Below are 11625 nucleotides of genomic sequence, written 5' to 3'. Positions count from 1 at the left end.
CTCGTGTTGTGTTGTTAAAATTAAGAGCGACATTTTCGTGTCTCTTTCGGTATTTTCTCGAAAGTGACGTTTTTACTAATTATCAATATTTTAGGTGTTTCTATTCTACAAGACTGAGAGGTTTTTTATCAGCGCAATTTAATTTTAATTTATCACATCCGTTACCATTACCGGCTAACAGAATTCATCTCTAGAATGTAAGCCTTCAACGCTTCAGATTATTTCTCACACAGTCTTATATGTGCCGCTATCTCGCTGGAATGAAAATTTTTAAATTCAAATAGCTTTACCAGATTGTAGCTTGTTAAATGAGCAATCCTATAAAATATGCCGAGAAGACAGTCTTAGTGGAATAAAAACATGTTTTAAAAGAATGTTATGGGAAATAATTTGATGATGCCCTTGTACTTTTCCTGTCTGCTAGAATGCACAGAATTTTTAATTGATATTTTTAGTTCCTCCGCGTTTCTCAAATTAAAGTCTCTTTCAGAGATAGCCTTGACAAATTGGCTCTAACACTTAATTTATTTTACACTGCGTTTCCTAGATATTTCCGTACCAATTCAAAGAAAATTGCCCAAACAGGTCATGTTATCTATAAACAATCAGATGTTGACCCAGGAAACTTCCATTAGATACCTTGGAGTTTACATAGATTACAATATTAGTTGGAAGATGCACATTACTAATATTTCTAAAAAAATCAAGAGAAGTATAGGCATTCTTTCTAAACTAAGTTATTTCTTAAGTACTAAAATACTACTTAGCCTGTACTATGCTCTGGTTGAGCCTTTTCTCAACTACTGCATAATTGCTTGGGGTAATACCTATCAAACAACTTTGCAACCTTTGTTTATATTACAGAAGAAAGCCTTAAGAATAATCACCTTCTCTAGTTATAACGAACATTCGAGTCCTTTATTTAAAGATCTAAACGTTGTAAAGTTGTTTGACATCATAACCTTTCAACTTGCAGTATTTATGTACAAGTTTCATAATAATCTTTTACCTCCTGTTTTTGATCCTTACTTTAATTCTGTTAGGATGATACATAATTATAATACCAGATTATTTAGTAAAATGTCCTATGCTATTCCAAAAGTCAGAACAAATTATGGAATTTTCAATATAAGATTTCAGGGTTCTAAAGTCTGGAATGATATAAGTGATCACATAAAGCTTCTTCCTTTGAAAAGTTTTAAGAAAAACCTTAAGCTAATCCTTATTGAAAAATACTAATAATTTCCGTAGCCTTCCGTCGTTCTTTACTCTGATTTTCACAGCGTTTTTGATCTTGTTTGTATGACCTTGAATGTGCATGTCTTTGTGTGTGTGTATTACTAATATTTCTAAAAATATGTGTCTGTGTGTGTTTGTGTATGTTATATCTGACCTAAACCATTGTATTAGATAAATTACCTAAGTATAGCTGCCCTTTTCTTCTAGCCCTTTTGGTTATTTGGGGCAGCTAGTACTCCTCTACATCTTTTATTGATATATTCTGTTTATTATTATTGTAACATATTTGGGTACGAATAAATTGTTGTTGTTGTTATTGTTGTTCTTGTACCCTAAGCTTTCCACGATCTCTATCTTTGTAAAAAATCCATTTACGAAAAAAGAGACTAGCTTTAGAGTCCAAACTCCGTAGAAAATATGTATTGAATTTGTTAAATGAAAAACAACATTTGGCTAAAATAAGAACTCCAAATCCCAAACTAAGGAGTAACAAATTTACGGGAACGAAAGCTCAACAACAACGAACTTAAACTCCACGAAAACAAACTAAAAGTGTGCGAAAAATGTCCACATCAGTTTTCCAATGTCAAGGTTAAAGTTCTCTGACGTGATTGTCGAATTTGTGAAATCACACGCGCCGCGCGTGAATGCTAAAAGAATACGAAGGGGAAAGAGGGAGAGAAAAATTGTTAATTAAAATTTAGAAAAACGAGAGAGATTTTCTACAATCATCATTCAGATTTTGCCGTACATACAGTCTTCAGTTGGTCTGTGACAATGTAGCATCCACGCTTTTAAATATCACAGATCACAGCGTTGTAATTAACAGACTGCGGCAGGATAAAAGCGGGCGGGTCCTTTGATATTCTGGAGAGGGTTTCTACGGGCTTTGAAGCGCCTGATGTCATGTTTATTGGTTCTATGGTCGATTACGGCATTCATGCTTATATTGAGGCGATGCGATATATTTTCATCTCTTGTGTTGTGAATTTAAAATTAAGAACGATATTTTTGTGTTTAATGTTGGTATGTTCTAGAAAGTGATGTTTCTACTAATTACCACTATTTTAGGTGTTTCATTCTTCCACAAGACTTAAAAGGTTTCTTATCAGCGTTAGGGTCACATCTGTTAATGTTTTCGGATAACAGAATTTATCTCTAGAATGTAAGCCTTCAATGCTTCAGATTATTTTTCACACAGTCTTATGTGCCGCTATCTCGCATAGAACACAGGTGTGGTGTCAACTTGCAAGGTTTAGAGAACACAACCAAGTGAGAATATCTTTGCATATCTTTTTGGTGACAGAAATTAGTGTGAGTTAGCTGGGGTTAGAGTTGTAGCAGCAAGACATGTTCCGATGGTTACTTTGCGCGAATAGTTCGTGTTCTATGAAGGAAGTATATATCCCCTTATGTACGCGCGTATTAATATCCTAGAGAATTTCGTTTCAATTTAAACTGTGGGAAGCGCTGGAGCTAAATGATAAGGAAGTTTCAAGCTACTCGAGATCACACACGGATAAACAACTTAAGTCTGATATCCTTATCACGTTTTTAATGAAGCACGTAGCCCCCTGCAAATACAGAGAGCAGGAATAGAAATATGATTAAGTCTGTGACAGACGTGATCTTCGTTGGCCTTTGAAAAGTACTCACGTATTCTGTAACAATTCTTAAACATTCTAAATACCGAGCGTTAGATCCTTCCTGAGGCTGTGTATTAGATGTTCCTCTTTAAACTCCATTCATATGTTTCAATGATGGTACAAATTTCAGACGGGTCTCGCTGCAAATCTTGTTAAACTGAAACAATAATGTTTTTGATTGAGGAAATTTGGGATATCCTTAGTTATGTTGTAATTAGAAAATTTGACAGTATAAAAGCGGCCAGGCCGTTTAAATGTTGAGATGTTCAGTATGGTGTTCCTGAAACACATTTCAGAGAATTAGAAAAGTGCATTGCTTAACATCCTGTACATAAGTTCACGTATAGATAACGCATCCTTATTGAAAACTGTCGACGTTTTTTTTTAAACGAGCCTGAGCTTTTTAGAAGGGACGAGTTGTCATTTGTTCGCGAACTATTACAGTGCCTCATGGCTGCTTTTTTTTTGGCCAGTCAATGAATACATATGAATGATGGCCATAATCGGATGTTTACTTTGCGCAAATACACACTGACTTTGTTCGTTGTGAAGCATCTCCATATGTAAACTCTCGGTCACTATCCTAAAATAAGAATTTTAACAAGGGAGCGATGGAGCTAAATAAATGAGAAGGAGTCTGAAAATACTCGAAATCACACACGGGTAAATAACTTAACTCTGGTATCCTTATCACGTTCATTAATGAAGCACGTATTGTCCAATAATCTAAATAAATTCAGAGAAACTACCCGGAAAATCCAGGCCACGTAACATCCCTTTCCAGATCAAACCTGAAATATTAAGGAGGGAGAGATATTTGATATAGTCAGTGACTTCTTCTCAGTTTGGCCTTCGGATGGTGATCGGGGCGGAGTGAATTCGCACTTGAATAGCATTTTGACCCAAATTGAAGGCAGCGTCAAGAACCCATCCGAGGTTCTCAAGTTAGTCGCCGAAGGAAAACAGTTAATCAAGAAGCGTCAGAAGCTGATCAAGATTGCCGATAGAAATAAGCTAAGGAGGGTTGGCTTGTGGTTCAAGAGTACGAGTCCAACGATCTCGCGTCTAATTCATGCAGAGGATGAGAAAAAGCTTCGCAAGGCAAAGAGCGCTGTGGAGAGTAAAAGAAAAGACGTCAAAGGCATCGGTATTAATGCGCTCAAAAAGTTCAAGTTCGGTAGTGATTCTCAGCTTTTTCGTGTCAATATCCCGTATTGTTTTACTTTGTGAAGTCTCGCGTTGGCTGGATTCCCTGAGCAACCAACCGTCAAGCTGTTGTGGTTATGTCTTTCTAGTACTGAAGGGGAAAAAAGTTAACGTTCGTTTGAGCGTGGCGAGTTAGAACGTAAATGTATTTTCCGCTGCCATGCAGTTTTCTTTCATCTTTATTGCTTGTTATTCGTTTGTTATTGTGACACGCAGCCAGGCGTGTCTCTAAGGGTTTCATGATTGGTTAGTTTTTTAGTATTGAAGGCGTTACAGAGTATTATCGCATCCTCTCGCTCTCGCTTTCCACTGACGTTTCTTCATTCACCACCCACCCGCCCGTTTCGTTGGTCCTTTATGTCATTTTGCTTTATCGCCATTTTGCGTCGATTACAACATTGCGTCGGAAGTCCAGTGGATTCCTCGTTCTGAAATTCATAGATTAGATTATACTAGTCGCATTATTGATGTAGACGACTGGCAAATTTTAGCCGCTTGCTTCGCGTCTCTAGATACCAGCTGGGAGTCACACCATAGATTGCTTTGCTAGTTTTTATAATAAGAAGATCAGCAAATTTTTCTCTAGATTCTGGAATCCAGGCTCCAGTGGGGTGGATTTTTTCGTTCAAATTCTGGTTAACGAAAATTGCCTTGTTGTCTCCCCTGTAAGCTTAATTTCTAGAGCGATTCACTATCTATATGTTTCCAAGGCCACCGCCACTATAGTTATACCCGTCTGGCTATCATCATATGTTGGCAACCGTCTGTCTCGGAAGACAATGGAAATCTGCACCTAAGAAGTAGAATCACTTCAAGCTGCACCGCCGGCTGTGGCTGTGAAGCCCAATACGGGAGCCGCAGACCCGCTGGCATTTTGTGCAGGTAAAGTCATTAGTGGGGGTTGGTTGAATGGGGGCAGACTGGAGCCTCTGTCGCCTGTGAGTCCTCTTCACCTCCCACTGGCTCTCCCTCTTCAACTCGGCTTGTTTAACGCCGGCCTTGACAGTCGATCGCCAGAGTGTACGGTCGGCTGTTGCTGACTCAAGGTTTCCAGGGCTGATGCTGCAGGTCTTCAAGTCACGCTTGCAGACATCCTTGTAGCGCAGAGTTGGTCGTCCTGTTGGCCGCGTCCCTGTGGCGAGCTCACCGTACATGATGTCCTTTGGGATGCGTCCATCATCCATTCTGCATACATGGCCGAGCCAGCGCAGTCGCCTCTGGGTCAGCATGGCATACATGCTGGGTAGACCTGCCCGTGATAGGACCTCTGCATTTGTGATGTGGTCTTGCCAGGTGATGCCAAGGAGTCGTCTAAGGCAGCGCATGTGAAAGGCATTCAACCTGCGTTCTTGGCGGGAGTAGAGGGTCCATGTCTCACTACCGTAGAGAAGGGTGCTCAGTACGCAGGCTTGGTACACCTTCATCTTTGTGTTGATGGTCAACAGGGAATTGTCCCAAACTCTCTTTTCGAGGCGAGCCATTGCCGTTGCTGCTTTTCCTATCCGAACATTGAGCTCAGAGTCCAGGGATAGGTTGCTGGAGATGCAGGAGCCAAGGTAGGTGAAGTTGTCGACTACCTCTAAGGCGTGCTCGCCAATGGTGATGTGTGGGGTGACGCTGACACCTATTTTTGGCCAATTATCTCCATGAAATTTGCCAGTTCTATAGAGGCTTATAAGTGGTTCTGAATCAACGCTAAGGATGCTTCTAAGCAAGGACAGAACATCAACTCGTTTTTGGGTGGTAACAGATTCACTGGACTAGTTTTAGCTGTTCGTATGAAAATCTCTTCTCCCTCTAATGCTTTTAGGTAATTTGATTAGTATTGCTTGGTTGATTGTTTACGTGTTGAGCAGGGAAAAGAGATATGAGACGCTTGTCATGGAGCGTCTACAATGAGAGGGGGGCGCTGGCCTGAGTTGAAGATGAAACGGTCTTGGTATACACTGGCGCTTACCGACAGCCTTTATGACGGTCAATTTGAAACGAGAAACGGGAGATTTAACGTGCATGTCGTATATTACCATAATGGTATCACTCCTAACGAGCACAGTAGCTTAGTTTGGTTCTGATCGTATGTTATTACTTATCGATACGTGTATTGAATTGTCAAATTAAACGTCAGTTTTGAACTGCCTGAGCAACCAATCATCAAGCTGTTATCTTTCTAGTATTGAAGGGAAAAATAATTTACGTTAATTTGAGCGTAGCGAGTTAGATTGACGTAAATCGTTCTTTTCGGTTTACATGAGCGTTGTGCGCCCGTAGTAAAAAGACCAGCGTTAAAAAGTTCAAGGTAGTGGGTATGTCAAATATGCTGACTTTCAACATGGCGGCAGTTTGAAACTACAGCAAGCTTTTTACCTTTGAGAATTCCATGTTTGAAGAAAACATAAGAACTACTTAACTGCGCCTCGGTGTCCATAGATTCTTACCGCTGCTTTTCATCGCAGGAGCTGGAATTGAGCTATTTTATGATGAAGGTTCGCATTGGAAAGAAAACTGGTCTGAAAGATCAGTTGAGTACTGTTTGTTTGTTTGCAGTCCAGAAACTTGACTCTTTATACTCAAGACTTGTTTTTTTATTCTCCCGAGCTGCTACATAAAAAATTTATGTAGCTCTGTTCATATAACATTTTTTTTTATAAAGCTCAGAGATTTAAGAGTTGTATCTAATAAGTTAAGTTATTCTTACTGCTAATGCCAACTGAATGATACAATAGAATTAGGGAGAGAAATTTAACACTAATCACTTTTTGGAATTGATGGTAGGTTTTACTGATTTCAATAATTAACTAGAGCTGCCATTTTTAGCTGAAGCTCTTTGTTAGCAGAACTTTTCCACTTGGATCTATGAAAAACCCTGATCAAAAGGGAGTACAATTGCTATGAAAAAGTTTTGATTCTGTCAAAAGCTGACCTATTCCAAGTTGTCATTCATGAAGTACACAATCAGCTTCCAACTGAATTCTCTGCCCTATGTTACAAAAAGTGACTAAGGACTGGGAATGAGTAAGGATCAAACAGGAAAATGGGAGTAATATGTTTTATTAACTTACCTAATTACATTCAGTGAGATCAAGTAAAGGATAATACAAAGTGATTAAGCAAAGGGAGTTTATTCTATAGTCATGAATACTTAACATTTACAATGAAACCATAAAAGAGACTAGTGTATACAATCTAATTGAAAAATATTGAATCAGTTTGAAATTCCATAATAAACAATTTTTCCTTCAATTTGTGATCATGCTATGAATCTCTTGTCTTCATTTAATTTTTTTAAAGGGTTTTAAGACTAAAAGTAAGAGTTTTGGAAACAAAAGTTGCAAAATTTGCCACATGATACTCTTTGTCTTTCATTTTCCTGCAGTTTGATCGGTTACTTTAAACGAGCCTTGAAATCTGATTGGTTGTTTTGTTTTTAGTGTAGCCTCCTCATTAGCTGGGAAAAAGATGTGATTTAAAGCAAAGAATGGTGCGATTCATGACTAACACATGTCAAACATTTTTATTGAAATGCAGAGACAAACTTAAAATAATTCAGGAAAACATTTTGAGGAGGGGACAAAGGCATCTACTGGCACAGCATAAACTAAAAAGTACTAAGAAAAGTACATGTAATTTAAACATTATCATGGCACAAAAGTACTTGTGACAAATGCTAACTTCAATGTTTGGGTAGTATTGAAAATGTGAGAATATTATGAAATCTAAAAAAATGGATGAATGAAGACAGAATATTCTACCCCAGTCCTGAGGTGAAGATGACAGGGCTGATTAGGACTGGGCTCTAGACACTTCCTCTATCATTATCCGGGATACTGATTCCCATCCAGTGTAAGCATCACCCAGTGGTTCAGTAGGACACTGTCCTACCCATAACTCCATAGTGACCCTGCCCTGTGGGATGTTTTCACAGTATCCCTCAAATGATCTGTGATGAAGCAGATTAGGACTCCTAGATGACCAATTGTTGTACATAGCAGCCTCAATTGTCATTGGTCCACTGCATTCATTTCCATTAAACTTGAAGAACCACCGCTTGCATTTATTTGAAGTGCCAGTGACTCTCATATTTCCCTGGAATGAGACTCTAATAGCTGTATCAAATTGGCTCTAACGCTTAATTTATTTTTCATTGCCTTTTCTAGATATTCCTCTACCTTAATCTTTCCACTATCTCTACTATCATCATTTTTCCAGACTGTTTCCAGTTGGTCTGTGACACTGCATTATTCACGGTTTCTCCTTTCTCTCCTTTAGATCCTTGCTCTCCTTTCACACCCTTGATTCCTGGCGGTCCACTGCTGCCACGTGACCCTTCATGACCTTTATCTCCTTTTATTCCCATCATTCCGGGTGCACCATTTTTACCAAGTGACCCTGGACTTCCTTTTTGTCCTCTAGTTCCTGTCATACCTCTCGGTCCCTTGACACCAGGCTCCCCCTTAGCTCCATCTTTTCCTTGTTGTCCTTCCTGGGGCGCCAGGAATTCCCGGCATTCCTGGTATGCCATTCGATCATGGAATCCCAGAAAATCCGTGAGAAAAAACGGATTTCTGAGAAAGAAAACAGAACGTATAGTAATCGGATGGACGTACTTGATGTTCATTGATGTTTACTTGTCCGCCGAAGTAGTGCAGCAATTTTTTCAGAAACTGATCACGTTGAGAATTAGGCTTCGTTTTAGGAGAAACAGCTCGGAACATTGAATAATATCATAACCTTATAGAGATATCTCTAAAAGAAAACTTTGTCTGGTAATTTTCTACATTGGAAAACTTATGATTGATGAGGGATTTTTTTTTCTTAGCTTGGCAGACAAAAGTGGCAAACTGAGGTATGAGAAATGAACGCGTCATGAAGTACATGCACTTTTGTAGTAAATAATTGTGGATAAAGAATGCTTAAGAGTACCTCACATGGGTCTTTGTCAGTACCAGTATGTGGATTCTGTTGTTGAGGACTGGTGGTTGTTCCCATGGAACTTACTCCTGTTTTGGATGAGAAAAATAACAAAGCAGCGAGGATCAGAAGGTTCGCCATACTTCGATGATTACTTTGAGCGAATAGTTCGTGTTCTATGACTGCAATATATATCTCCTTATGTACGCACCCATTCATATCCTATAGAATTTCCTTGAAATGTAAACTGTAGGAAGCGATGGAGCAAAATGATAAGGAAGTCTCAAGCTACTCGAGGTCACACACGGGTAAAGAACTTGACTCTGATATCCTCACCACGTTTTTTAATGAAGCACATACCCCCTACAGATACATAGAATTTCCCGAAAAAATCTGGGCGATAAAATGTTCCTATTCTGATCAAACGTGACATATTGAGGAGGAATAGCAATTTGATAAAGTCTGTGACTGACGTGATCTTCGTTTGGCCTTTGGACGGTATTCACGTATTCTTCATCAATTCTTAAACGTTCTAAATACCGAGTGTTAGATCCTTTCTGACACAGTGTGATAGATTTTCATCTTCAAACTCAATCTATATGTATTAATGATGGTACAAATTTCAGACGCGTCACGCTGCAAATCTTGTTATACTGAAACAATAATGTTTTTGAATGAGGAAATGCGGGATATTTTTAGTTATTTTGACCCAGTCAGTCATTATATCTCAGAAAACCGTGTTGTAATTATAAAAATGCGGCAGTATAAAAGCGGCCAAGCCGTTCAGATGTTCAATATGGCGTTCCTGGATACCTGAAGCACATTTCAGAGAATTAGAGATGTGCATTGGTTATCTTCCTGTACAGAAGTTCACGTATAGATAACGGATGCTCATTGAAAATTGTCGAGGTTTTTTTTTTTTTAATGAGCCAAAGCTTTTTAGAAGGGACGAGTTTTCATTTGTTCAAGAACTGTTACAGTGCCTTATGACTGCTTTTTTAGATCTCCACTAGAACGGAGATAAATTTCTTTGAAATATATAGAGCATTTCTCAGTACAACCAAAACGATCAATTAGGCAGATTGATATTTACAGATCTGGCTGATACAGTAGGGAATTATATGTATTCCATGGTTAACCGTTAGTTCTTAAATGAGCTTAATGACCTTTTGCTTATTTTACAAAATCTAACCTTCAAGAAATAAAGTTTAACAATTCTTTCAATTTAACAAACGGAACTAGTAAGTATCTGTTACTTGATCTGCCTGGTCAGTCAATGAATACAGATGAATGACGGCCATAATCGGATGTTTACTTTGCGCAAATACATACTGACTTTGGTCGTTGTGAAGCATCTCCTTGTGTACGTGCCTTTTAAAGAGTTGCCTTCAAATGTAAACTCTCCGTTACCATTCTAAAATAAGAATTTTAACAAGGAAGCGATGGGGCTCATTAAATGGAAAGGAAGTCTGAAACTATTCGAAATCACGCACGGGTAAATAACTTAACTCTGATATCCTTATCACCTTCATTACTCAGGCACGTATTGTCCAATAATCTGACTAAATTCAGAGAAACTACTTGGAAAATCCAGGCCACATAGCATCCCTTTTCTGATCAAACGTGACATATTAAGGAGGAAGAGATATTTGATATGGCCAGTGACATGATCTTCGTTTGGACTTTGGATGGTGATCGAGTATTCTGCATCAATTCTAAAACAAACAGACACAAAAGGCAACAAAAGCAAAAATGGGAACTTAGCGATGGACATTCCACTAGATGGCACTTCTTTTCCACTGTTTCCGGGTAGAATTGGAATGTCAGTTCTTTCTTAAACGTTCTAAACACCGTGAGTTAGATCCCGACTCTGAGGGGTGCAAATTTCAGACGCGTCTTACTGAGTTCCTGATCGAACTAAAATTAGTAGAGCGATAATGTGGCGATGGACTAACGCTCGAAACGTCGGCTACAAAATTACATTTTCAACTTAGTTAAAATTACACTACCAACTTAGTTGATAATTAAAACTAAGTTATCTTGAAACAATGTTGTGTTTGATTGAGGAAATTCATTGGTTAGTTTGATCCGACCCTTTATTAATATCACTAATAACCGTACGCGTGTTATAATTAGAACTAGACGCTCGAGGAGCGTTCACTCGGGCTTTGTATCGAGCGTTTTGCTTGAGCATTCACCACTGGATAGTTTGGTATAACTGACTCTAAGCATGTCTCGTATACTAGGGCTCTACATTCATTTAAGGTGTCATCATTTTCTTCTTCATCACTATTTAATTTATCATTTTCTCTTGCATCAAACTCCAATGCAGGATCGCTATCTGTTGTTACATCGTTTGATGTAGCTTTTTGATAAGTATCATCATCATCTGCATCATTTCATAAAGTTGTGAAGTTGCTATCAATATTATTAATATCAACTAGTATATCATACTAAAGAATATATTCATTTCATATGTAGGCCTATGTTAGTTTATCGTAAGACCCTTGTTCCTCTTCGACTGTTTCATAAAAATTTGAGAAACTTGCAAGACTTTTTAGGCAAGTGGTTTACTTCCTCTCCCTCCCCCCTCTTTTGGCAAAAAATAGCCCGTACCGGCACCCAT

The 11625-nt window shown here is 38.5% G+C and overlaps 1 protein-coding gene across 1 annotated transcript; it reads right to left on the bottom strand.

The window, feature by feature from the left end:
- Nucleotides 1–7123: 7123 nt before the first annotated feature.
- On the bottom strand, nucleotides 7124–11625 carry LOC149044952 (uncharacterized). The gene is made up of 4 exons (XM_089207712.1): nucleotides 11616–11625; nucleotides 11223–11388; nucleotides 10535–10714; nucleotides 7124–8653 (listed from the first exon to the last, which is right to left on the bottom strand). Exons 1-4 carry the CDS (start codon nucleotides 11623–11625, stop codon nucleotides 8254–8256), a joined length of 756 nt encoding a protein of 251 aa, XP_089063838.1. The 3' UTR covers nucleotides 7124–8253.

The sequence above is a fragment of the Pocillopora damicornis genome, chromosome 5 (assembly GCF_964200805.1).
Source record: "Pocillopora damicornis chromosome 5, jaPocDami1.2, whole genome shotgun sequence".
Taxonomy (NCBI): domain Eukaryota; kingdom Metazoa; phylum Cnidaria; class Anthozoa; order Scleractinia; family Pocilloporidae; genus Pocillopora; species Pocillopora damicornis.
This window is presented reverse-complemented; position numbering and strand designations above follow the sequence as displayed.

What these genes read in the sequence shown, in the direction of transcription:
- LOC149044952 (XM_089207712.1), bottom strand. An exon ending in GTATACGAGACATGCTTAGA is followed by an intron (nt 10,715 to 11,222) that starts GTCAGTTATACC and finishes TGTTTGTTTTAG; the next exon opens with AATTGATGCAGAATACTCGA. An exon ending in ATTGGACAATACGTGCCTGA is followed by an intron (nt 8,654 to 10,534) that starts GTAATGAAGGTG and finishes TTTCTTTCTCAG; the next exon opens with AAATCCGTTTTTTCTCACGG.